The sequence below is a fragment of the Conger conger genome, chromosome 16 (genome assembly GCF_963514075.1).
Source record: "Conger conger chromosome 16, fConCon1.1, whole genome shotgun sequence".
Taxonomy (NCBI): domain Eukaryota; kingdom Metazoa; phylum Chordata; class Actinopteri; order Anguilliformes; family Congridae; genus Conger; species Conger conger.
Genome location: NC_083775.1, coordinates 20,020,917 through 20,047,678, shown reverse-complemented (window position 1 = coordinate 20,047,678; position 26,762 = coordinate 20,020,917). Strand labels below are relative to the sequence as shown.

General features: G+C 47.3%; 1 protein-coding gene across 1 annotated transcript; it reads right to left on the bottom strand.

Annotated features, from left to right (window-relative positions):
• Nucleotides 1-488: 488 nt before the first annotated feature.
• On the bottom strand, nt 489-25,071 carry pbx4 (pre-B-cell leukemia transcription factor 4). The gene is made up of 8 exons (XM_061223956.1): nt 23,562-25,071; nt 20,498-20,571; nt 8,633-8,877; nt 7,681-7,871; nt 7,087-7,222; nt 5,753-5,909; nt 5,028-5,115; nt 489-4,221 (listed from the first exon to the last, which is right to left on the bottom strand). Exons 1-7 carry the CDS (start codon nt 23,747-23,749, stop codon nt 5,072-5,074), a joined length of 1,035 nt encoding a protein of 344 aa, XP_061079940.1. The 5' UTR covers nt 23,750-25,071; the 3' UTR covers nt 489-4,221; nt 5,028-5,071.
• Nucleotides 25,072-26,762: the final 1,691 nt, after the last annotated feature.

Below are 26,762 nucleotides of genomic sequence, written 5' to 3'. Positions count from 1 at the left end.
TCAACCAGAGAGGAGGGAACCAATCAGTGAGATCAGCTCAGAATGAAAACCTGCATAGTCTTAGGCCTTCCATGGCACAAGATTGGACACACCCGGTCTAAAGCACTTGTGGACTACTCAATTTGACGTCCTGCGGGCCGCAGTGTCTGCAGGCATTTCCTTCAACCGTATGGTACCACCCAATTTCACCATTTTCCGTATTACCCGAACCATCCACGTAAAAAAATAAGTGAAATCAGGTGGTATAGCGCGTGGTAGGAACAAATGAACGTTGAACTGTACACTATGCATGTGAACTTAGCAACAAGCCAGCTTACTCCCACAAATGAATCCCCATGGCCTGCAGTTGTGCAGTCATAGGTTCCAGTACAGCAGGACTACAGAGTGAGAAGAACCAGCTCAGCTACACAGCGCATAATCGCACATTCATTACAGGCTTGGACGGGCTCCTTGTTCTGAGGGCCGCCAGAAATAACAGACGATACAGATCCTTTATATTTTTTTATTAATATTTTTAAATGTCACAATAGCTTAGATGTAGTGACTAAAGACCATTGTTCCCATTAAAAGAAGCAAACACCCCAAAATAACTATTCCCACAAAAAAGCACACTATTCTTTATTAGTTTTTTTTTTTTTTTTTCTAATAAGGAACACTACATTGGTTGTCATATTTTTTTTTCTTCTGCATTAATCTCTTCCTAGAACAGATCTCCTAAAGTTGAGGTATAAAAGGAGTTAATACAGACTCTTAAAGTCTGGAAATGATGACATCTATATACAAGAGAGATGGAGGGAGGGAGAGAGGTAGAGAGACGAGGCAGGGACAGAGAATGGATGAATGCAGAAAGGAGGGCAGACATTAACGGAACAAAAAAATACGTAAGGAGGTGAGTGGGCCCGGCCTCATCCGGTCCGGTGCTGTGGGTCCTGTCCTGCTGCTACAGGAAACTACAGCCACAGCATGCGTCCTTACAGTGGAAACTCAACACTACAGAAGTTGAGTGTGGCCCCAATATATATATATGAAATAAAACGACTTTCTTATGGCTGTCTGGCAAGGTAAAAAATAAATGGAATATGTGCAAAAGCCAAGAAGGTTAAACTGTGATAAAAGTTGTGTTGATCTTTGGAAGTGTAAGAATACGTATTGTAAAGAAAAAGCAGAGAGTGCACTGAAGGGCCTGAATCGCACGGTGTGGTGGAAAACCATCAGCTGTATCTATCTATACACCACTCACAAAGCCCAATGAGGCATCGGCGCCGCGGCAACAAAGCGGAACTTCCATGCACTCGGGTCACATCCGGGTGTTAACGCAGGCGGATTAAGAATCGGGTCGTGACGAGCGGTCCAATGGGAACCCACAGCACCGAACGCCAATGACCAGTCCCATCATCACCACATCTCCCAGAAACCATCGAAGAAGCCAGAATAAAAGAAGCGATGTGGCATAATAAAAAATAAAATTAAAAAAATGCGTTAAAAAAAACATACATTGCCCCTGTTTACAGAGTCCAATAAAGGCAAAACCCACTAAAATGATAAAAACCAAGTTACACAAATACAAAAAAAAAATATTGAAACATTCCACAATTTGTACAGTGATATCCACAGACAAGTGGCATAGAAAAAAAATGAAATTAATTTGGTGCAGTAAAAGCATTAGCATGACAGTAATTGTGTATTTAACAGAAGCTCATGATTACCATGGTTAAAATGTTTTACCCCCTACGCCACATTCGCTCATCAGTATACATTGTATAAACCAATAACTAACTTGACACTTGGTTTAGTCCATTGAGCTACAGTGATATGTATTCCCCACCCCCCCCTTTTTTAAATTTTTTTAAACAAGCCAGAATGTCTACAAAACCTGCTACATTTTTCACCTTTAGCGGTAGCCAGTCTGAAGTCTGGCGCGGCTGACGTTTTGGGGCACCGGCCTCTGCTCTGAGGGACAGCTGCTGCAGTGGAACACCGCCGTTCTATTTAACTGTGGTTTTTGGTTAAATTCAATTTCAAGAAAAGCCCTTATTGTGAGATTTGTTTTCTTGGATTTGGAGAGACCAGACATCATTAGCGTTTACCGCTGACATTTATAAAGCTCCTAAGGTTTGTGGAGTGGAGTAAAATTTGAACGGCGAGTGACGGTAGATACTGGACACAATCGACTTCCTCATAATCGTATCCATCGGTTCAGAACGGGTCACGCAGACCCACTAAAGGTAACTGCCCCCCCACCCCTAACCAAAATATTCACCACAAAAATAGAAAACAATTGACCTAAACCAAATAATGAAAACAATACACACACCAACGACAAAGCATTCCTCAGTTTGTCTTCCTCCCCGACCCCAAAACAAAAACGAGTCTTTTCCGTCAATACCAGTGCTTATGGAGTATGAGCTTCATCAACAGCAGAAGTATTTTTGGTTTAACATCAGACAGCAGCAGGCTGCTGCTGCCTCTGGATTACGGGTAGTAAGGGTTCCAGACGCAGCAGAGGATTCGACTCGCTGAACCTGAATACTGCCCTCTGGTGGCAGGTGGTGCATAAGGGACAGGTATAAAAATATGACATAGCACAAGCTTCCATGACCTGTTGAGTACTGTGGTTTATGGATGCATCATGAATGTGTTCATTTTTGGTCATAGTCTTTTTTTTTTTTTTTTGTCTTTGTAGGTTTTTTGTCTATTGTAAAAAATATCGAAAGAAAAAAACTGAAAGAAAATGAACACAATCACTACATGCAAAGAAGACGGTCACTTTTTTTTTTTTGTTGCCATCTTTACCCAACGCTTCCTTTCGAAACATACCACAGTTAATGTTATTTCAAACTAGGTTTATTTGGTGGCTGGTGCATTCTTTGTGAAACAGCATTATAAAAAAAAGAAAAGCTACTATTGATTAAAATGCTTTAAAAACAAAAAAAACAAAACAAAAACAGCAAAGCTATTAAAAAGGCTTAAAAAAAACAAGTCGCAGCTTGTGAAAACTATTCACCGAGAGGCCGAGTGAACCTTCTCCCACCCTGTCCTCCGTCACGGACCACACCCTGTGTCAGTCTGCAAGTGCAGCGTTGCACGGCTTTGAGGAAGAGCAGGAGCGCGGGTGTGTATATATCCATGCGCGTGAGCAAGTGAGTGTGCGTATGAACGCGTGTCATAGTAACAGTACAGGAGTGAAGGTATGTTATGGTGCAGGTATAGAAGCAACAGTACCCACCTACGGTGAAAAGGTACAGAACTGGGACAGGGGGAAAAGCAACGTTATGAAATTAAAAGTAACAGCGATGGCACAGCAAATTAAAGACGACAGGGATTCTGCTCGTTAGACTGGGTTAAGTTCAGGAATGCAGCACTTTGGTACAAGTGGGAGGGGCAAAGCTCCCAATGAGATGGAAGCGTCTCCGTGGAAACCGGTACGTTTGCTGACTGTTACACACATGCCGGCGCGCATACTTCATACATACGTGCGCACACACACACACACACACACACACACACACACACACGCTGACAAACACAAAAAACAACTCACCCAGCAAACAATCACAGCAGTTAATACAACCTTAAAATGTTAACACAATTTGTGGAAGTGAGTCGTGTGTAGTCTAATAGGTACAGATACACACCTTCGTGTGTACACAAGAGTCTGTTTGCCCCAGAGGTCTCTAGGTAGATGAGCAGCTCATTCTGGACTCCGCCCCCCTCTGCTGTCATCCATTTCTCTAGCTCCTCCTCCTTTGAGGGCAGGGAAAACTGCATTATTGTCCAATCACAGTCCAGCTCATATGTTCTTGGGGGGGGGGGGGCGTATCATGGTCCAATGAGAGGCTGAGTGGAAGAGTCAGAGCGAGGGTGTTTGCGGCAGAAGGAAGAGGGAATGGGAATATTTCAGAGGAAAGGGGTGGAGCCGTGTCACAGGGAAGGGGAGAGGCCTACAGGAGTGAGGAAGAGCTAGCGTGTGCCTCGGGCGTGGAGCGAAGAGGACAGGAGGCGCTGGTCGATGCCGTGTGGAAGGGAAGAGGACGGGAGGGGAGGGGAGAGGGGAGGGGAGGACTCAGTGGTGGCACCTAGTCACAGGGAAGGGGTTGGGTTTAGAGAAAAGGGGAGGTGTTAGGGGACCAGTGTTGGGTGGAGCCTTTCCTCAGTGGGAGGTGTCCGATTGGACGCTGCTGGCAGCTCCTGCGGGAGTCTTGATGGAAGGATTGGTGCCGTCTTCGATGGGGAGGGACGCAGAGGGACAACGAGAGAGGGGGAGAGAGGAGAGGGAACTTCAATTAACTTACTTTCACCTCAAATGACAATCTGTAGTACCTTCACCTATCAATGAGTTGTGTGCCCCCAAATGCGTTTTTTTAATTTTTTTTATCAATCCACTCAAGGATCATGGCTGCCTCTGAGTAAATATGTCTCACTGACAGGGAGATCAGATGCTACGAGCCTGTTACACTGAACCTCCAGGTTTGTCAAATTTTGGTTGGCTGAATCATCCAGTGTGAGCAGCTTAGCACAAACGCTGCCTGGCTGGCATGAACCAACAACCACCACAGGCGGGGGGGGGGGGGGGGGGGGAAGAGCCACAGTGCCCAATACGAGAAAACTACACAATCCCCCTGCTTGTGTAGGCCTGCGTACACAAATGAGTGTGAGTGCATGTTGATTATTTGTGCGTTTTGTTTCAGTGCTTCAGTCATTTGTGAGTGTGCATTGATGGAGTTGTTTGTGAGTTGATTCGTTTGCGTGCGTGTTGCCGAGTAGTGCATTGATGGAGTCGTTTGTGAGTTGATTCGTTTTTGTGCGTGTTGCCGAGTAGTGCATTGATGGAGTTGTTTGTGAGTTGATTCGTTTGCGTGCGTGTTGCCGAGTAGTGCATTGATGGAGTCGTTTGTGAGTTGATTTGTTTGCGTGCGTGTTGCCGAGTAGTGCATTGATGGAGTCGTTTGTGAGTCGATTCGTTTGCGTGCGTGTTGCGGAGTAGTGCATTGTGCCCGCTTGCGGTACGTGTACGCTGCTACACTCACGTCCAGGCGCTTGGGGGGGGTAGGGAGCTCTTCCCGACGGGTCCTCATAGTCGGCCGTCAGGTGTGTAGCATGGTGCAGGGTATCCACCTGCAGGAGGCACAACGGAGCCAATCACAATCTCATCATCAGAGGGAGAGGGGTAAAATGAGCCAGCCTGGTTCAGCTCTACAGTGGGATAGGGGTATAATGAGCCAGCCTGGTTCAGCTCTACAGTGGGATAGGGGTATAATGAGCCAGCCTGGTTCAGCTCTACAGTGGGAGAGGGGTATAATGAGCCAGCCTGGTTCAGCTCTACAGTGGGAGAGGGGTATAATGAGCCAGCCTGGTTCAGCTCTACAGTGGGAGAGGGGTATAATGAGCCAGCCTGGTTCAGCTCTATAGTGGGAGAGGGGTATAATGACGTGTCATTTCAGTCCATGCGTGTGTGGGAGAAGCTGAGGACTGTTTGATTGGCCGTGTATGAAGGTGAGCGTGTGAGAAGCTGAGGACAGAGTGTGATTGGCCGTGTATGAAGGTGAGCGTGTGAGAAGTTGAGGACTGTTTGATTGGCCATGTATGAAGGTGAGCGTGTGAGAAGCTGAGGACTGTGTGATTGGCCGTGTATGAAGGTGAGCGTGTGAGAAGCTGAGGACAGAGTGTGATTGGCCGTGTATGAAGGTGAGCGTGTGAGAAGCTGAGGACTGTGTGATTGGCCGTGTATGAAGGCGTGCGTGTTTGGCAGTACCTGAGTTTGGCGTTGCCGGAGAGTTGGCCTGGCTGGCCTGAGCTGACACACTGGCTGCATCCACGGCAGTTTTGACGGCGTAGAGGTTGGCTTCTTCCTGAAACTTTCCGATGTTCTTCTTGTACCGAATTCTCTTATTTCCGAACCAGTTGGACACCTGGAGAGGAGGAGTTTAAGCATACTCAACGATGTGCCATCTGAGCCAATGTGGAGGGCCCGTCTATCCAAGCATTCTTTGCAAAATTGCAATTACAGTGCATGCCAAAAAATTGGCACGTTCCAAATTAGCCATTTGGCTAGGTAGCAGTTTAGCGATTAAGAGGTAGAGTGTGACAAAACCAGCGGCTGCCTTGCTAGCAAGCTCAATTCACTTTATTAGCATTCCATCTAACAACCCGGTTAGCAAGCTGGTAGGCTGGTTTCATTATTACGAAGCAGCCAACTCAGCAGCTTGCTAACTGAATGAAAAAACTAGAGAAAGTGTGCAAATTAGTTTGTTCATGAGCTACTATGCCAATTCGCCAGCTTAATCTATATTTTCAACCTCATTTATTAACTCGCGGGGCATCATATATTAAGGTGGAAATATCATTAATTTCTGCTAGCTAGCAGGCTAATAATACACTTGACAAAATGTTTGCTTGCATGCTTCTCCCTGTCAGGCTCCTGTAACACAGGCTGCAAGTACAGCACTGAGTCATCAGTTAGCCTGCTAATTTAAGACATGCCTTACAAAAATATATACACTTTGTCACAAGATGGATGCCTTTGCCTGCTGAAAACACTATGGTGTGTTATTAATGCGTGCCGTATGTTCCACATAAAACTTTTTCATTTTTTCTTTTTGGAAAAGATAAAGTGAAAACTTCCATCTCACAAAATTGTTGAGAGCAGCATGACACACTTGGGCTAAGTACTTACGCCGGTATTAAATATTGAAGTATAAGAGTACGAGATGGCTTATGGCCTGGGAATAGCCCCTGTCTGACCCTTCACTCTTTTACCTGAGAGACTGTGAGGGCCCTTCACTCCTTTACCTGAGACACTGTGAGGGCCCTTCACCCCTTTACCCGAGAGACTGTGAGGGCCCTTCACTCCTCTACCTGAGACACTGTGAGGACCCTTCACTCCTCTACCTGAGAGACTGTGATGGCCCTTCACTCCTTTACCTGAGAGACTGTGATGGCCCTTCACTCCTCTACCTGAGAGACTGTGATGGCCCTTCACTCCTCTACCTGAGAGACTGTGATGGCCCTTCAGTCCTTTACCTGAGAGACTGTGATGGCCCTTCACTCCTCTACCTGAGAGACTGTGATGGCCCTTCAGTCCTTTACCTGAGAGACTGTGATGGCGCACTTCTTGGCCAGCTCCTCCTTGGCCTCCTCGCTGGGGTAGGGGTTGGACAGGTGGGAGTAGAAGTACTCATTCAGCACCTCTGTGGCCTGCTTGTTGAAGTTGCGCCGCTTACGTCTGTGACACACGGGAGAACGGACCCTCAGAAAAGCACACTCACACACTCACACACTCACACACTCACACACTCACACACTCACACACTCACACACTCACACACTCACACACACAGGAGCCTACAAGCTGGCACACGTCATGCGTAAAGACATACTGAAGCACACACACTCAAACGCACGCACACACACAGGCTCACACGCACATTAACATGAATGCGCACACACACACGCACCTGGCATCAAGAAAGCGTGAGAGCAGGATCATGACGGCCTCGCAGGTGCACACACACACACACACACACACACACACACACACTGACCTGGCGTCGAGGAAGCGGGAGCGCAGGATCATGACGGCCTCACAGGTGCACACACACGCACGCACACACACACACACACACACACACACACACACACACACACACACACACACACACACACACACACACACACACAGACCTGGCGTCGAGGAAGCGGGAGCGCAGGATCATGACGGCCTCACAGGTGCTCTGTTTGAGCTGCATCTGGATGGTGCTGAACTTGCGGTGGATGATGCCCACCATGCGCTCGATCTCCTTGGGCGAGATGGGCCGGGTCCGGCTCTGCTCCCGCAGCAGGTTCATCACATGGTTAGTGAACTCACTGCAGGCCTGAGAGAGGGAGGGAGACGGAGAGGGAGAGAGAGAGAGAGAGAGAGAGAGAGAGAGATTTTGGTTCCGGTCCCATTTTCTGCTAGAGCCCAGTTCTGACAGTACCTATTCCAGTATTTCCATTGGCTTGGTTGAAGATCTTTCTGAGAGTCAGAACTAGGTTTTTTCTTTCGTGAAATAACATTCATCAGAGTACAGAGTGAAAGCGCATCAGTGATCACCATAGGGTATTGATGTGGCCATCAAATAATGTTCCTACAAAACAGTCAGAGAGGGCCTGCTCACCTTGAGAGTTTTTTTGCAGGTGCAGCTTTTTTTGAGGTTAAACTTTTGAAAAAGTGAGGAAAAAGCGCAACACTGCTACTTTACAGAGTCACCACTTTAACCACAAAACAAAATTAAAAAATTAGCTATACAATTCAGAATTTGCCGGACACTCCCAAACCAGAAGACCACTGCAAATGTGAATTGAGTTCTCATTTCATCTACCTGGTTGAATTCAGTTAAAACATACAAGCACCGAAATTTTAACCTGTGAAGCAAGCAAATGTTTTTTTTATTATTTTTTTATTTATTATTAAGAGTATAAATAAAATACACATAAGAAATTAATTTAAAAAATGTCATGAATACTCACCATAAAGGCTAAAACCACTTAACCTACCGATTAATACAAAAATGATTGCGCTAGTATAGCACTTTAACAACGCTACGCGTCATCCCGCCCGGGATATCAGCTGCAGACGCGTCCCGCCCCTCACCTGCTCGTATTTCTCCAGCTCGGAGTGGTAGATCTGGCGGATCTGGGCGAGTTTGGCGCGGTAGTCCGAGTGCTCGATGCTGCCGTCGTTCGGCGACCCGCCCGCTGCCGCGGCCGCCGCTGCCGCCGCCGCTGAGCCCCCGCCCTTCTCCGGCCCGGACACGCCCTCCGCCAGCAGCATGTTGTCCAGACGCATGATCTGGGGGTCCGGGGGGTCCTCCTCCTGCACTCCCCGGATGCTCAGCACTGAGGGGAGGGGGGGGGGGGAGAGGGGTGAAAACAACCGTCCTTAACCTAGAAGGGGGAATAATCAGGACTACAGAGTCTGCTGGAGAGAGGAAACCGCTATTCTGGGTTTCACACGCTGAGCCTATCCAGCTTAACGCAGGAAGCCTGCTTTGTGATACACAGCCCTGGCCCAGCAGCAAAACAAACCCAACGGAACGCCACATCGGGCCCTGCAGTTGCCCCACGCGGCCAGCAGGGGGAAGCAGAGCCTGCTGGCAGCAAGCGGCTGGCCTGCCTGCTCCGTGAGGCATGGTGCTGGTAATGGGAGAGCATGTTCTGTCACTATGAGCTTCACAGGGCATAAGTACGGCTTTCAGCACCATCACTCCAGTACTGTATTAAAGGAGACCTCCGTCAGCTCTCCGCCTGCCTCTCATCCCTCTCCCGCTCCGCCTCACATACTCATCTCTCCTCTCACACTCAGGCCCTCCATACTGCTTTCACTGCACCTTCTCATGCACACTCTCATCTCTCCTCTCCTCGCCAGCAACACACGACGGTCTCTCTGTCAGACGCGCACGCGCACACACACGCACGCGCACACACACGCACGCACACACACACGCACGCGCACACACACGCGCGCGCAGACACACGCGCGCGCACACACACGCGCGCGCACACACACACACGCGCGCGCGCACACACACACGCACGCGCACGCACGCACGCGCACACACACATCCTGCCCAACACCCACACACACACACACGCACACACATCCTGCCCAACACCCACACACAGAGACATGCCTGAAAGGCCGTACAGAGGCCTTGTTGATTATTCCCAATAACATGCAGGCTATCCCACAGTGAATAATCAACGGCTAGGCTGCTTTCGCTTTTCATCATCTGACAGAGTAAATGAATAAAAGGTGAGTTAATTGGCCAGTTAAAAGCAATACAGTTAAGTCCTGAAGAATAAACAACAGCACATACACACTAGCAGTCAGGGACCACGGTTGGACACCACTGCTTTGTCTTTTTCAATCACATAAACCATGAGCGTTCTCTCGCTCTCCCTCCTTCTCCTGCCCTCTCCCTCTCCCTCTCCCTCCTGCCCTACTTTTTCAGACTTCTCCCAACTTCCTCTCTCCTGTGGACTCAGGTTTTTTTTTCTGCTCTCACACATTCCAGTGCTCTCTCTCAGCTCAGGAATGCAAGACTCTGCCAGCTGAACTATTGACCCCCGGGTCCCCCCTCCAGTTCTCTCGCTCTCCGTCCACCTCCCCACCACCTCCCCACGTGTTACAATCTTTCCTCAATCCTTCCTCAATCGTGGAGCATTTGGAATCATTCCTCAAGCAGAGAGGTTTGGTTCTGTTCACACAACCATTCCCTTTCCAAACAGACCGGACAGGAGGGGATTTCCTTCATGATTTCATTCCTGCATATGAATGGACAAACAGACCAAGAGGAAATGATGAGTCATGAGACCATACAAGGAAGAGAATTAAAGGAGTGATTGACAGGACAGAGGGGGCTTATGAGACTTGTAGTTCAGCATGGGGGGAGCCTATGGTACTTGTAGTTTAGAAGGCCGGAGCTCAGATTTAAATGAACCCATTAAAGGCACAAATGTGAACCGTGCTTAAGTTCAATAAGTGATATTTAATGACCATAAATTACTGGAAAAACACTGAAAAGGTGTCTGCGTGTGTAGTGGTTCCGCCAACTCATAATTATACAGCAATATTTGTGTGTGTGTGTACATGTGAGAATGCACACACATCAATATACAGGCTGCATACAAACAAACACACACACACACACACACACACTACTGCATCCCCCTTAAATATCCACATTTTCTCACATTAGGAATTACAGCGGAATTCACTCCTATCTTATCAAACAAACAAGCAGTTCATTTTCAGTTCGCATAACTCAACCAACCCGAGGAATGGGTCCCCTTTTACTGACCCCAAACTCACTCGCTACACCCCCACCTCTTATTCCATCTCTCATTCTAGATCTTATTCGTTTTCTCCCCCTCTCCCATTTTTTCATTCTCTCATTCTCTCTTTCTCTCATTCTCTCACTCATTCCCTCATTCTCTCCCTCTCATTCTCCCTCTCCATTTCAGTTGACTTGCAGTGAGCTGCAATCCCTCATGCTGTCAGTCTCTCTCTCAGTAGACAGACAGGATTAGCATTTTAATTACATCAGCTCCCATGGGGAGTCACAGAAAGAGGGGGGAGGGGAGGGGGAGGGAGAGAGGGAGAGGAGGAGAGAGATGGCAGGGGAGAGAATAGTGACAGAAGGACAGATAAAAGCAAAGGGAGAGAGGGATGAAGGAGCAGAGACAGAGAGAGAGCGCGGCCGGGTGGGAGAGGGAGGACAGGACGTCGGTACAGGGCGCAGGGATGGTGGGAGAGGAGGGACAGGGCGTAGGTACAGGGCGTAGGTACGGAGGGAGAGGAGGTACAGGGCGTGGGTACGCAGTGAGAGGAGGTACAGGGCATAGGTACGGAGTGAGAGGAGGGACAGGGCGTAGGTACGGAGGGAGAGGAGGGACAGGGCGTAGGTACGGAGGGAGAGGAGGTACAGGGCGTAGGTACAGGGCGTACGTACGGAGTGAGAGGAGGGACAGGATGTCGGTACAGGGCGTAGGTACGGAGGGAGAGGAGGTACAGGGCGTAGGTACGGAGTGAGAGGAGGGACAGGGCGTAGGTACGGAGGGAGAGGAGGGACAGGGCGTAGGTATAGGGCGTAGGTACGGAGTGAGAGGAGGGACAGGATGTCGGTACAGGGCGTAGGTACGGAGGGAGAGGAGGGACAGGGCGTAGATACAGAGTGAGAGGAGGGACAGGGCGTAAGTACGGAGGGAGAGGAGGGACAGGGCGTAGGTACGGAGGGAGAGGAGGGACAGGGCGTAGGTACGGAGGGAGAGGAGGGACAGGGCGTAGGTACGGAGGGAGAGGAGGGACAGGGCGTAGGTACAGGGCGTAGGTACGGAGGGAGAGGAGGTACGGAGGGAGAGGAGGGACAGGGCGTAGGTACAGGGCGTAGATATGGAGGGAGAGGAGGGACAGGGCACACGGACAGCGGGAGATGACAGCGTGCAGGCCGCAGGGGGAGCGCGAATGTTAAACATGCAAACAGTGAGTCGGAGAAGCACAGAGCATATAGGCAGGGACAGCGCAGGGACTGCGCACACAAGCGCTACATGTCGGTATGAGTAGTGTACAGAGTGAGCAGGGGGCATTCCCCACAAATCAATCACTTTCTGGCCTCATCCCATTAGACCTGAATTCATTTTTATATACATGTTCAGCTATATGAGAGAGTTAGAATGTGGTATGATTAGCCTGAATGGCCAAGCATGCATAATCTTTTTTCTTTTCTTTTTTTTTTGTTCTTAGACAAGCTGAAATCAGAATTCAGTATTTAGCCCATTCTTCATACAGACACCCAAACAAACATCTTACAGAATATATTCCATAAAATTAATTTATGGAATAAGCGCTTTCATATCAAATTAAAATGAAAATTGTGATACTTTTCTGCAAGTAATTTTCACACAAGCCTTTTTTCCACCAACAGCATTGTGTACCAGAGGGAGTGTATGTTGATCAAATATCTGTCAATTTTCCGTTCCCCTCCAATCAATATCCTTTCACACAGCCTGTGTGCATTCTTCCCCTACCTCATCTGACGTCAGTCAAATCAACTTTTCAAAAATTCCCCTGAATGATTACTTTTACTCCTGTATGTCATATTCTTGAAGCAAGTGCTACTCTAACTTCATTTCCATCATGTCTTTAAGCCTTCATTGGCAAAATAAATAAATAAAAAGCACAGATTTTTCTCTCTCCATGTTATAGGGTAGACATGTCTCCTGAAGTGGCCTGCTATCGGTAGACAGAGCACACTTCTGAGTATATGATAGACAGGTCAGTGTAATACATGTACCCCAAATGAAAAAATGAATTCAAAACTAAAAGAGCGTTTGATTTCTGACACAACCAGATCAGAGAGTGTGTCACACACACACGCGCGCACGCACACATGCGCACACACACACACACACACACACACGCGCACAGCCCTGTGCCAGCCTGGCCGCTACAATCCTATGGGACCACATGCCTTCAGATTTAAGCAGCTCCACATGTTAAAACTTTTTTTGGCAAGAAAAGATGAAAATATGTAGGAAAGTGAGCACTTCCTCAGAAGGAGACTGGTGTGTGGTGTGCCGTGCCCTGAGGGACAGAGAGCACACAGCCGTGCCCTGAGGTAGAGCGAGCACACAGCCGTGCCCTGAGGGACAGCCAGCGCACAGCCGTGCCCTGAGGGACAGCGCCCACACAGCCGTGCCCTGAGGGACAGCCAGCACACAGCCGTGCCCTGAGGGACAGCCAGCACACAGCCGTGCCCTGAGGGACAGCCAGCACACAGCCGTGCCCTGAGGGACAGCCAGCACACAGCCGTGCCCTGAGGGACAGAGAGCACACAGCCGTGCCCTGAGGTAGAGCGCGCAAACAGCCATGCCCTGAGGTACAGAGAGCACACAGCCGCGCCCTGAGGGACAGCGAGCAAACAGCCGTGCCCTGAGGTACAGAGAGCACACAGCCGCGCCCTGAGGTACAGAGAGCACACAGCCGCGCCCTGAGGTACAGAGAGCACACAGCCGTGCCCTGAGGGACAGCGCGCAACAGCCGTGCCCTGAGGTACAGCGAGCATACAGCCGCGCCCTGAGGTACAGCCAGCACACAGCCGTGCCACTGCGCCATCCCCAAACCAAGTCTGAACACCGCTATTCCGGCTAGCCTCGTCGGTACTTTTATCACCTAACTTACCGCCATTTCACTCAGCAACTATTCTGGGCTTCAAATGAACTTACCATCACACCCACAATGTAAGGTAAAGCACGTCACACCAGTGCAGCGGATACGAATAAACCCGAACAGGGGAAGTATAGGGAGGCGAAAGAGAAACCAGAATGAGGGAGGAGGAAGATACAAGTGTACTTGCACAGAATGAACCATTGCAGATTAGAAGGCGAGAGGAAGGGGGAACAGAATTTACACAGGGTGAGAGAACTCTGATACTCCCTTATTTTAGCAACGCGGGGTATCAATAGCCCTGCCAACAACTCATGTTTGCAATCAGAACGGGATCAGACCTTTTGGTATTGTACAGCCACAGAAAAGCCACCATCCTCAGGAGCGGAAACGAGAGAGTCGTGCAGTAAAGTGGCGTTGCGGAGGGGAAATCCACGGTGGACTCGGGTAAGTGGCGCAGTAACTCCGCGGGTCTCGCTCCCCGCGCCCTGAGCCAGAGCGTGCTCCGAGCTCCGAGCTGTCATCCCCCTCGTTCGCTCGTTATAAATGGGAGCAGCTCCTCGCAACTATGGCTTAATTGCTACCTAATTTGCATAACTGTGCAAATTAATGACCTCTCAAATGAGTGTTCATTTTTCACAAGGTCTTTAGGAGCTCCTTAAGAGCCACCGTTAATTAGAGCGAGAGGGAGAGGGAGGGAGCGGGAGGAGAGGAGAGTGAGTGAATAGGGATGGAGGGAGAGAGGGATGGGAGAAAGAGAGGACTCCCGAGTACGGAAAGGTGGGGAGTGTACGGTACTGTATCTAAACACGTCCATGCGCACGCAGACACAGACTGATGGCATTTTAGAGCTCGTCATAAAACACTGAAGAAAAACAGACAGGCGAAAGGCCAGGAAGGAGGGCCGCATTTCTCCATTAGATCCATAATGCAACTGCCACCCCCGTGTGTGTATACGTCAGTTGTAGTCGAGGGAGAGCGGGCAGGGCTCCGGTGTAGAGCAGTAGTCGTGTTGCACCAAAACTTTGGTACGTTATCAATACTTTCTTTTTAAACTCCTAACCTTGCCAAGCATCGAATAGGCAGCGTAGCATAGTGAAAACGTGAGGGGCATTGATGCGCCATTCTAAAATAACCATTGCTTTTTTTAGCCAAGGGACATTATCAGGGTTTCATAGACATTGGTAAATGAAAAATCAAGAAATTTGCATTTCCAAGACTTTTAACAGAATGATGTGCACAATAACCATGAAATATTTATTGAGCTTCCGTTTAATATAATGTCATTCTAACATTACAGGCCTATGCTCAATATCTAGAACTAAAAGGTTGTCAATAAATTGTGGATTTGAAAATGTGATAAACCCTTCTGCCCCTTAAGTTTCTGATCTATGAAGGTCATTTCAGCGGTGAGGTATCGAGTCTCGAATCAGTCCCGTTTCAATTATGGTATGACAACACTAAGTGGTACAGCGCTGGGTTAGTAGGGGTGAGTGTGTGTGGCTCTGGTGTAGAGTGGTGCAGCGCTGGGTTAGTAGGGGTGAGTGTGTGTGGCTCTGGTGTAGAGTGGTGCAGCGCTGGGTTAGTAGGGGTGAGTGTGTGTGGCTCTGGTGTAGAGTGGTGCAGCGCTGGGTTAGTAGGGGTGAGTGTGTGTGGCTCTGGTGTAGAGTGGTGCAGCGCTGGGTTAGTAGGGGTGAGTGTGTGTGGCTCTGGTGTAGAGTAGTACAGTGATGGGCAGGAAGATCCCATTCGTTTTAATGAATGTGTAATTGGATTGGATCAGAAGCAAAGCTCTCAGACACGGCATTCCAGTGAGCCCCACATTTACATACGGTTAAGTACAGAGACAGGGATAACAAAGACCAGGCTCAGAGTACAGAGACAGGGATAACATAACGACCAGGCTCAGAGTACAGAGACAGGGATAACATAAAGACCAGGCTCAGAGTACAGAGACAGGGATAACATAAAGACCAGGCTCAGAGTACAGAGACAGGGATAACATAACGACCAGGCTCAGAGTACAGAGACAGGGATAACACAACAACCAGGCTCAGAGATACAGAGACAGGGATAACATAACGACCAGGCTCAGAGATACAGAGACAGGGATAACATAAAGACCAGGCTCAGAGTACAGAGACAGGGATAACATAACGACCAGGCTCAGAGATACAGAGACAGGGATAACATAAAGACCAGGCTCAGAGTAAAGAGACAGGGATAACATAACGACCAGGCTCAGAGTACAGAGACAGGGATAACATAACGACCAGGCTCAGAGTACAGAGACAGGGATAACATAAAGACCAGGCTCAGAGTACAGAGACAGGGATAACAGAACGACCAGGCTCAGAGTACAGAGACAGCGATAACATAAAGACCAGGCTCAGAGTACAGAGACAGGGATAACATAACGACCAGGCTCAGAGTACAGAGACAGGGATAACATAACGACCAGGCTCCGAGAGGGGGAGGGCCTCAATTAAACCCTTTCACACCAAATTAAATGGCAAAATTTTACCAAAATTCTACGCTGTAATTTGCGGTGAAAATTGTTTCAGGGTGAAGTAGACAAACACACGCCTCCCTTTCGTATCATGGCTGATGGGTCTTTGCCAGGGGTAGAGCAGAATTAAAGTTCTAGTCCCCGATTGCCTCTCCTGAATGCAACCGGGCACACGCCCTTCCCTACAGTCCCACAGTCAGCTGTGCAGGATTCACAGTGCTGAGCACAGCCATGAGGAGAGGTGTTCCTCAGAGGAGCAGTGTTCCACAGAGGAGCAGTGTTCCACAGAGGAGCAGTGTTCCACAGAGGAGCAGTGTTCCACAGAGGAGCAGTGTTCCACAGAGGAGCAGTGTTCCTCAGAGGAGCAGTGTTCCTCAGAGGAGCAGTGTTCCTCAGTAGGGGGGGGTGGGTGCTGTGGGCTGCTCCCGGAGAATCAGGACTAGCCCACAAGGTCCCAAACATCGGGAGGAGCTGATGTAAACAATAAAGTATTATCAAAAGCAAATGGAGCCATAGCAGTGTGAGCAAACTCCACCATTTGGTGAGGGAGGTTCTTTCATGTGCTTCACAGAACATTTCTTACTGCGTCAGCCATTCCAGCCAATTCTGTTTCTACAGGACCCTAGGACCTAAACCAGGGGGGCAATAATGATGGAACCTTGTATTTGACAAAATCTATTTTTTATTAAATTAATGTTTGACTTCAGTTGGTTCCATTGAAACAAATAAAGTACATAACTTTTCACACGTTCAGCATTTCGAGTTTCCATATTGTTTTTTGGGTTTTTTTTAAAGTATTTTTTGTGCGGCAATAATTCTCAGAGCTCACTGTACCTACTTGGTCCAGCTCCAATACAGTGTGTAGTGCGAGTACCGAGTTTTGTGCAGTTCTAAACGGTCACGTTACTTCAGTGTCTGTAGATTATGGATTATGGTCATCTTAGTCATTACAAATTTTTTTCTGTGTGAACAGTGTTGAGTATCTACCTTTTGAAAAAATCTACCACTCAAGCTGCCACACAGCTTGCAGAGAAGGTGATTGGCTGCAATCTGCAATCTCTTCAGGACCTGTACGCCTCCAGAACCCTGAGGCGTGCAGGGAGGATTGTGGCCGACTCCTCTCACCCCGGACACAGCGTTAGAAACACTTCCCTCTGGCAGGAGGCTGCGGTCGATCAGGACCAAAACCTCTCGCCACAGAAACAGTTTCTATCCATCTGCAGCTGGCCTCATCAACAAGGCCCGGGGGACCCCCCCACTGTCACAGAACCGTTACAACTGTTACAGACACGTTACATTAACTGTCTCCCTGTGATTAATGTCAACTAGGCCCAGGCCCCCCCCCCCCCCCCCCATTGTCACAGACTCTTATCCCGCCCCCATAGACTTCATATTTTATATTTTGCACTTTAATAATACTTCTCACACCCCGCTTCAGCATCATGTCGTATTGTAAATATTTATTTTTATTTTTATACATTACCTTCCACCTCATTTTTATATCCATGTTTCCATTTTTTGTATTATTCTTTATGTTGTCTGCATGCACCCACATACCACAGCAAATTCCTTGTACGTAAAAACTACATGGCGAATAAAGTGAATTCTGATTCTGAGCTTGGAGAAAAACATCGTTTATACACCATATTAGGAATTAAAATAATCAAACCAATGTAGATCGATTAAGTATTTATGTTGGTTAACTGCAGAGCGCTCGAGAGAGTCGGAGTACACGCATGAGAGAGACGCAGGGGCAGGATGGCGTTTATCAGTGCATGTGTGTGAAAGAAAGGCAGCTCTCCCAGGTGGCCCAGCCCGGCCGGAGCAGGGGTGACGCCAGAGAGGTGTCCCCAAGTCAGAGAGATTGTGTTTGGAGGGGGAGGCTGGGAGAGCCTGGGGTCTGTGTGATAGCAGCTGTCTGCCAATCCGGCACGGGGAGTGGACAGAGAATAATTACAGCTGCACCCCCGGCCTCATCAATCAAGGCCTGCTCCCTCCCTCCTTTTCTCTCAGCCTGCCTCCTTTTTCTCTCCCTCCCTCGCTCCCTCTCTCCGTTCTGCTGCAGCTGATGAAACGCGTACTGAGCGAAGCGTGTCAGCACGGGGGGGGGGGGCGTTCGTATGAGTGACTGTGTTCTAAAATTTCGGCCCTGACCGCCAGTGCAAGCAGCATGAATGAGTGGGAGGGCAGTGACGCGAACGCGGGTTCCGGTTCAATCCGGTTCACGGGCCGCTGCGTTTTTGACCGGTTGTGGGGACCTGCGCGTGCGCATAAAAGTATACCCAACACCTATGTAACTTGGGCAACACATGATGCACGTTCAAGCACACACATCATAACTGAAAACTATTTCATCTGTAGTGGATCACAGAGGTATTTTGTTCCAACCACCTGGATTGCCTAATTAGGACAATCCTCCAGCCTGGAGGTGGACCAAATTCGCTACATCGACTGGCTCATGAGTTCATGGGTGGAAGAACCACTGTCAGAGCCCTGGACCTTCCACCTCTGACCACAATGAGCACTTATCAGCATAAGTACAAGGGATCCTTCATTGTTAGTAAAACCACATAATCTGCACCCAAATTCCATGCCCCCTCACCCTTTTTTCCGCTCATACCCTCCGTAGGCCCTCACCACGACCACTCAGTCACCACAGCACCGCCCTCGGCTCCCCGGCTCTGAGTCTCTGAAGAGGAAAAGGCCCCGCTGGAGGTAGGGAGTGATTAATAAGACTTTATGTGCGGCTGAAATGGCACTCTTCAAAAAATGAATCACAGTTAAAAGGCCGTAATCAGACTGGAGGCTACTACGGGTGTGAAGGGCCAGCCAGAGAGGCCAGGGGAAAGAGGGAGGCAGAGATGGAGCGAAAGAGTACAGGGTAGAGAGAGAGGGAGGTAGAGAAGTAGAGAGAGAGGGAGAGGGGGGTGGGTAGGTAGAGAGAGAGAGAGAGAGAGAGAGAGAGAGAGAGAGAGAGAGAGAGAGAGAGAGAGAGAGAGAGAGAGAGAGAGAGAGAGAGAGAGAGAGAATGGGCTTTTTTTATATAACTTTGGTGAAATGATTCTTCGAGCCTCATTTCCTTGAAGTGACAGCAGTGAAGGTCATGTTTAAAGTGGGGATGGAATGGCATTTGGGCTGAACATTTCCTTCACAATGAAAACAATCCCTCCCTCCCTCCCATGCCCCCTATGCTATTACCATATCAAAGCACAGAGAGTGCAGAGCCCAGAGCACAGCTTCACATTCAAGCAGCACCGGGGGGGGGGGGGGGGGGGGGGGGGGGGCGGGGCAGGGAGGAAAGGAGTGTGGATGAGAACCAGAGGGAGTGAGAAAAAGTCGAAAAAGGGAGGGGAGAGAGAGAGAGAGAGTGATGAAGAGTAAGCAGCAATAAGAGACCGGGTGAGGAACGAGTTTTGAAGCCCTCTACTTCCACCGAAACTGTGCGCGTCGTGTGCATTCTTTGTACATGTGAGCATCACTGACTGATGTAAGATTACGGAAGGCCAATTTGATCCAAACTCTGCATGGTTGTTAGGGAAACCACTGAGCCCTTATCCAAATGAGGCTCCATCAGTAGCACCACATCACTAAGAATAAATGGAGCATTCATATAGTGCCTTTATCCAAAGCGCTTTACAATTGATGCCTCGCATTCACCCATTCACACACACACTTGCACACCAACGGTGAAAAACACCAACCAATTCGTTGGGAGCTATTGGGGGTTAGGCGTCCTGCTCACACTTTGACGCGCCCAGGGCGGGGAATCAAACATACGTATGACTGTTCTTACCTCCTAAAATAAAAAAATACATTTTTGGAATCACCTGTCCAACAAATGGTTTTCAAAATGGCTGAAGTGACTAATAGAGTAGGAGTTCGAGTGCTGACACTGGGTAAATTAGACAGGACGTATCCAAGGCGAAAGGAAAAACACCTCCCCCTCTCTCTAGCTTTCCATTTTTTCTCCACCAATCGGGAGCAGGCAAGAATGGATGATTGACAGATTGACATAACATCCAGCAGAGCATCACTATCATGCCGAATTTCATCACGAGGGAGGGGGGGCATGGCACAAATCTGGTCCAGTGATCACTAAGAGAATTTGGCCGAGGGCGGGTTCAGAATTGGGAGGGTTGACAGAAGCCCAGGCACCAGGAGACACTGTAACCAGCCCACACAACCCCAGCCTATACTACCGTCATCCCATTCAGAGGACGCTATAGATGCAGAATAGACCAGCAACACACAAGACCAGCAAAGAGCACTTAGGAGAGGCTCACCTGTCTTCTCCTTGATCTCGCACAGGACACTGAAGAGGGCAGGCTTCATTCGGTGGCAGTTCAGAGCATGTTTCCTGTCCGAGAGAATGGGGAAGAGCAAGGAGGGAGAGGAAGGAGAAGGAGGATGATTTATCTAAATGGTGAGTATTGGGCATTTATATAGCGCCTTTACCCAAAGCGCTGTACATTTGATGCTGCTATTACCGCCTGAGCCAATGTTGCCCAGTGTCTCCCAAACCCAAGTAATAAGGCGGCCTGCAGCATAGTGGTTAAGGTAAATGACTGGGACACGTAAGGTCGGTGGTTCTAATCCCGGTGTAGCCACAATAAGATCCGTACAGCCGTTGGGCCCTTGAGCAAGGCCCTTAACCCTGCATTGCTCCAGGGGTGGATTGTCCCCTGCTTGGTCTAATCAACTGTACGTTGCTCTGGATAAGAGCGTCTGCCAAATGCCAATAATGTAATAAGGAATTTACACAGGGATTAGGAAAGGCTTTTGCACGACTACGGCTGTAGTAGTTGCACACATACCGTGTGAAAATCGAATGTCAAACCACATTTAGCTGAAAAATAACTGACTAACTTAACTCTATGCAACTTATGTCAGTATGTATGACTGTGCTGATAGCCAATGCTATTGCCAATTTCTAAACTGACTACCAAGACCAAAAAATAAATTCATAAAAATGAAAAAAAAAAAAAACAGGCACATTCTTCATTTCACGTTTTCAGGTGACATGATATTAACTAGTAAAACTGGTTGTCATGGAACACAAGTTTTAATAAATAAAAAAAAGGAAGCTTGATAATTTTTGCAAACTAACACGGCTAGGAACACGGTACTACCACAACCGATGAGTTATCCATCCATATTAACAGATGAGCAGGAAATTAACCAATAAGAAGGATGCGGTATATTGTAACGATAAAAACGTTACCATCTTACAAATTAAACGACATAATATGAAAAAAATGGCCAGGTTATCGGAACATTAACAGACATATTTAGCCACAATATATTTTCACAAACTACATGGCCACTGACCGGAGCTTATTTGGAACTCACTCAAGGCAGACAATTCTGGTATTTTTAATAGTTAGTTTAAAATGTAATTTCTTTGTGTTTGTAACGCCTCCCCCCTCCTCCAGAATGGTGTGCAACCTCCCACCCCCAATCCCATTAATAGAAACTCGATTTGCGGACAGCTGCACTGGCGCACACATTATCAGAGAATTGATTGCACGCTCCGCACAATGAAAAGGATGAACGCCAAGGAGAGAACGCGATGGGAATGGGGGGGGGGGTGGAGACGGTGAGAGGCGTGAATTAATCGCTGGAACCAGGTGGCCCTACGTTTTAGTGGAACATTTACAAGCCGATGATAACAAAAGCAGTGGCCGCGTTTCCATATACCGCATCTTCATTTGTTTGAATCTTTAAGTTTTCCATTTTGTGTTTAAGCTCGACCACAGTGCCCACGTGGCAAACGAGCACAGGTTTTACAATGAGAAACAGACGCGGTTATAGGCTAAACGCGCCGTGGCGCATATATAGCACCACATTTGAATGAAAATGGCATTAATTTGATTTGATACGTGCGTATGCGTATTGGACCACAGCGCGTTCATCTGGCCAAGCAGTTTTGTAGTTAACATTTTGGCCGGGGACAATGCGATTTCCATTTCAAAGCGTCCCCTGCTGCGATGACCTTTCTGATTATTTATGCTAATGACAAGATATCAGTGCAATCAACGCCATTTGCGCTGAGAAAGAAGTATTTGATGAAGGCCAAATGGCTGATGGCTAGGTGGCCACTTGAGTAAACCCGTTATTCAAGTTTCCTCAGTTAATTCTGGAAAAAACAAGAAACATTTGTGAGTCGGTCTGCGTTAGGTGATAGGCTATTGGTCACAGGGCGGCTGGTCGTAAACAGCTCATGAAACTAAATTAAACAGCCAATTGAAGAGACAGACTAGTAATGATCTTTGCTTTGTCAATGAACACGTATATTTCGACATTGCGATATCACTGACAGGCGATGCAAGCAGACAACTTAAAAAAACGACAACCTCACAGCAGGAGATCATAAGCGCCCATTCAGATTAAAATCAAAGCTCAAACTTGGCTATTGTACTTATTCATTAGAAATTCACTTCATACACCAGGGCGCAGTCCAGACGGAGTCACTACAAACTCTAAAACTTGTATAGACATAACACGTCCACAGAGCACCACTGCAGTCACGACGGTTAAAAAATCTTGACCGAGCTTGGAAGACGGCACAGTCATCCGATTACCACAGCGCTAGAATGCAGTATTTTAAAAGTCGGTGACTCCGAGGAACCACGTGTGTGTGTGTGTGTGTGTGTGTGTGTGTGTGTGTGTGTGTGTGTGTGTGTGTGTGTGTTTTCAGTTCGTACAACACAAAGGAACTGGCATTCCAAACACCGACGCTACATATATTGTGACATTACAGTACGTTTGCTTCAAGCGATGCATTTGCAAAATACGGCTAAACTCTGTTGAAGACAACATTGTACATCGGAAACCGACCTCCTACTACGAACAACACGACACATTCACAAATATAAGTCATTCGACATTTAGCGATGCGCGGCCTAAGTGTACACGTTTAAATAATGTAGGCTGCTAGGTTTCAAGTGACTAGAACTAGTTAAAAAGTAATAGATAGCAATATCCACCGCAGATATGCAATTAACTTGGCTAGCTAGCTATACCAAAGTGGAATAAGTCACAGCAACAATCTAGTACCAAGCTCACCCCCACACTACCCAAAATATATTGGCGAGCCATTTCATTTTGCCACTCAAGACGGCCAGCGAACCAGCCAAATACTTAGCCGTAAAACATAACACATGCAGGTCCATAACGTCCGTGCACATTCACACTCACAACGAAAAAAACATGAACATTAAATCACGGCACAGCTAACTTAGTGTACAATCGTTTAGGACCCTGCTAGCTAGTTAGCCAGCTACAATTGTATCTAGTTAATACCTTAGATTTATCACCTCCCATGTTAGCTGGCGCTGTGTGTATTACCTGGCCTGTGCTTCGTCGAGGCTTTCGTCCGTAATAGCCATGATCTGTTGAAGAATGTCCCCAATGTCTTGCTGTGGCTGGCCGAGGGACTGGTGCTTCCGAACTGAGTCTGGGTCGACCAGGTCGGGTTGCTGTAATCCCGCGAGTCCGGTAAGACCAGTCAGTATACGGGTCTGATCATCCATCATTTCAGAAAAGAAATCGCTGTTGTCTTTGCACAAACCCGAATAAAAACAATTGTAGAAAAGAAAAGAGTATGTGCAAACGCACCTCGGCCCTCCCTTAAATAATAGCTTAAAAAAAGCAAGCTAGCTGACGTTAGATTACCCTAAAGGGGAACAAAAACACCCACTGCCAAGAAGAGCAGCAAAAATGACAGGTGAGCGAAGGATATGGAAATTTTCTTCAGGTATATTTTAAATTAAAGGAACAATATTGTAGTTTATATATTGTCACCACAGGCAGGAGAGAAAGGGGCTAACGTTACAAACTAGCTAGCTAACACACGGCTAACGCTAGTCTTCCAACGGAAAGCCGCAAATTCAGAAGGTCCAATGCAGAAAAAAAAAAATCACAGAACAAAAAGGTAGCAACATAAAAGGTTCCCAATGCTAATTACATCCAGCATTCCACACGCGGTAGTTTCGTCAAAACAGTGTATTGTTTTCGAAAACTGGGAAGTAGCTTCTACTGGACTGTGACCAGTGCATCGTTCTTGAAACCACCAGCCAGCTACCCAAAAGCTAATTAAAACAGTAGGCTACACTTGCTCTTAACTTATCTAACGTTAGCCAGCCGACCTCACACAGACCAATGTTGTCGGGGAATAGAGATCAGAACAATGATATATTTGCCTGCTCAACACATGTAGCCAGTTCACGAAATGTTATCTAAATAGTTTTGTGAATAAACTAGCGAAATAAACGGGATGTTTAATTAAAAAGTAACATTCGTTGGTTTTCAGCACTACAATAAGTTAGCTATATTGGCTAATCTGATAGCTCGCTAACGTTAAATAGGAGCCTGGAAGGGGAAATGACGCTTAGCTAATGTTGGCTAACTGTTAAAACGCACAATAACTGAAATTAAATTAGCTAACTTGGTTTAGCGACTTTTTTGCACCAGTGCCGGTGGACAAAAGTATTTTTATCCGTATCAATGGCTCGTTAGCTAGCTGTCTTGTTAGCAACAACGACAACAATCAGCCAACTATTTTAAAAAGGCAGTTCCTCGGCAGGAACCCCAGCGTGCCGTTGGCTTCTGCGCTCTCCTCCATGAACAAACTACATGCACATAGCTAGATTGGCTAGCTAAGTACAGAATAAACCAAAGAAAGAAAAACTATCCGCTGTTGGAAAAGAAAAGCAGATTATGCTCCGTCCAACCAGTCTTCCACAAGCAATTCGCCCTTTCTCTTTAGCCAGCTAGTGCTGTCGTAGCAGCTTGGTCTCCTTTTTTCTTTCTTTTCTTTCTCGTCCCTCTCCTGCCCGTTCTCCAACTCCCAACGCACCACGGCAGTCTCGCGCACTCAAGTCTGTGTACTCGCCGCTACGTCATCCACCGAAGGAAAGATCCAATTCCCTTCCCGGCCGGTAGGGTGAACTGAGTTTTGCATCCAATCCATGTAATCCCACATATTTTTTTCAAAATATCGTACTGGTTCCATCCGTCATTTGAAAATATTATTTCCCGCAATTATTATTTCCGTTTTTATGCCAGTGTGCGGGTCTTCTATATTTTCCTACTTCGCTATTCATATCGGACTGACGCATCTGGGCTCATGTTTCAAGATGAATATCAAGACAAAGGCGCCAGTGTTTTCAACCGTTGATCAAAATTGTTTCCAACAATGTATCAACTTTTTTTTAGTTTTAGTGTTAATGCATTCCCAGGTCCCGCTTAATCTACAGTGGGCTCCAGAATGATTGGTATCCTTGATAAATATGCACAAAAAACTGTAAACTCAAAAATAGGACCGTTATTGAAATGCATTTATTTTATCCAACGTGTAAAGTAATGTGCTTTATTAATGAGTCAGTGGATGCGACCGAAGTCTTAAATTCTTTAAAATAAAAAATGTCTTTCCCCAAAAAAACAGGTTCCACAATTATTGCCACCCCTGGTTTAATACTTTGTGCAGACACCCCTGGCAAAGATGACAGCCATGAGTCCTATCATTTATAATAACTCTGGAGCCTACTGTATGCATTATTCACATTGGTGACTTGCTGGTGAGTCACAGTTGCCAAAAACAATTCTAGGTTTATGGTTAGCAAAAGACGAAATATTTCATACCATCAAGCCTGCCATATTGGTCATCTCTGAGACACCTTACACTGAATTGGCAAGGAGAAGACACAGATTCATGTGGTTCCATGCTCCAGGAGTACCACGGACAATATGGAGACTCAAGTTGGTGGAAAGTGCTTCTTCATGAAATCCTTAAACTGCTTTTTTTTTAAGCAATGCAATAATGTGGAGCAGGTTATTATAATCGATGGGCTATAATAATGGGCTTGTAACAGAAAGGTTATGGGTGTGATGTCATTGTACCCTTGAGCAATGTACTTAACCTGAATTGCTTTCGTAAAATATCCAGCTGTAAAAATGGATTGCACATAAAAATGTAAAACAAAGTCCCTCTGGATGAGAGTGTCTGCTAAAAATGTAAACGTGCAAGTATTTATCTTGTCCAAGTGACTGAGACAGCATCTTACAATTTACGTCAGCGAAGGGTTTAAATGAAGTAAATTAAGCTAAACAGCTTCATCAGTGATGGGTAAAAAGCTTCCGGAACATCTTGTCTACCTGCTGCCACTCTACTTCAGATGTCAAGGGAGAGAAGAAAAGGCGGGTCAATGTGCTGAAGAATAGGCTTCCCTTCCCCGGTTACCCAAGCAGGTCTCAGCATCAGAGCATGAAGTTCACTTTCCTTCCCAAGCCACGACTGACAGTAGGGGCAAAGAAATCTTTCCTTTACTCGCCAGGAAATCTCAACTGAGCACTGACTATGACAGACGGATGAAATTGTTTGAAGTTCCAATGCAAATTGCAATCTGCCACTTGTGTTCTGCTCTGTAATCTAATCCTCTGGAAAAGGAATCTAATCTCATAAATAAATAGATTTCTGTTATTGAACAGAATAAAACCTGAGCATATGACACATACAGTATTTCTGTTGTTGTGAGATTGTCTTGTTTA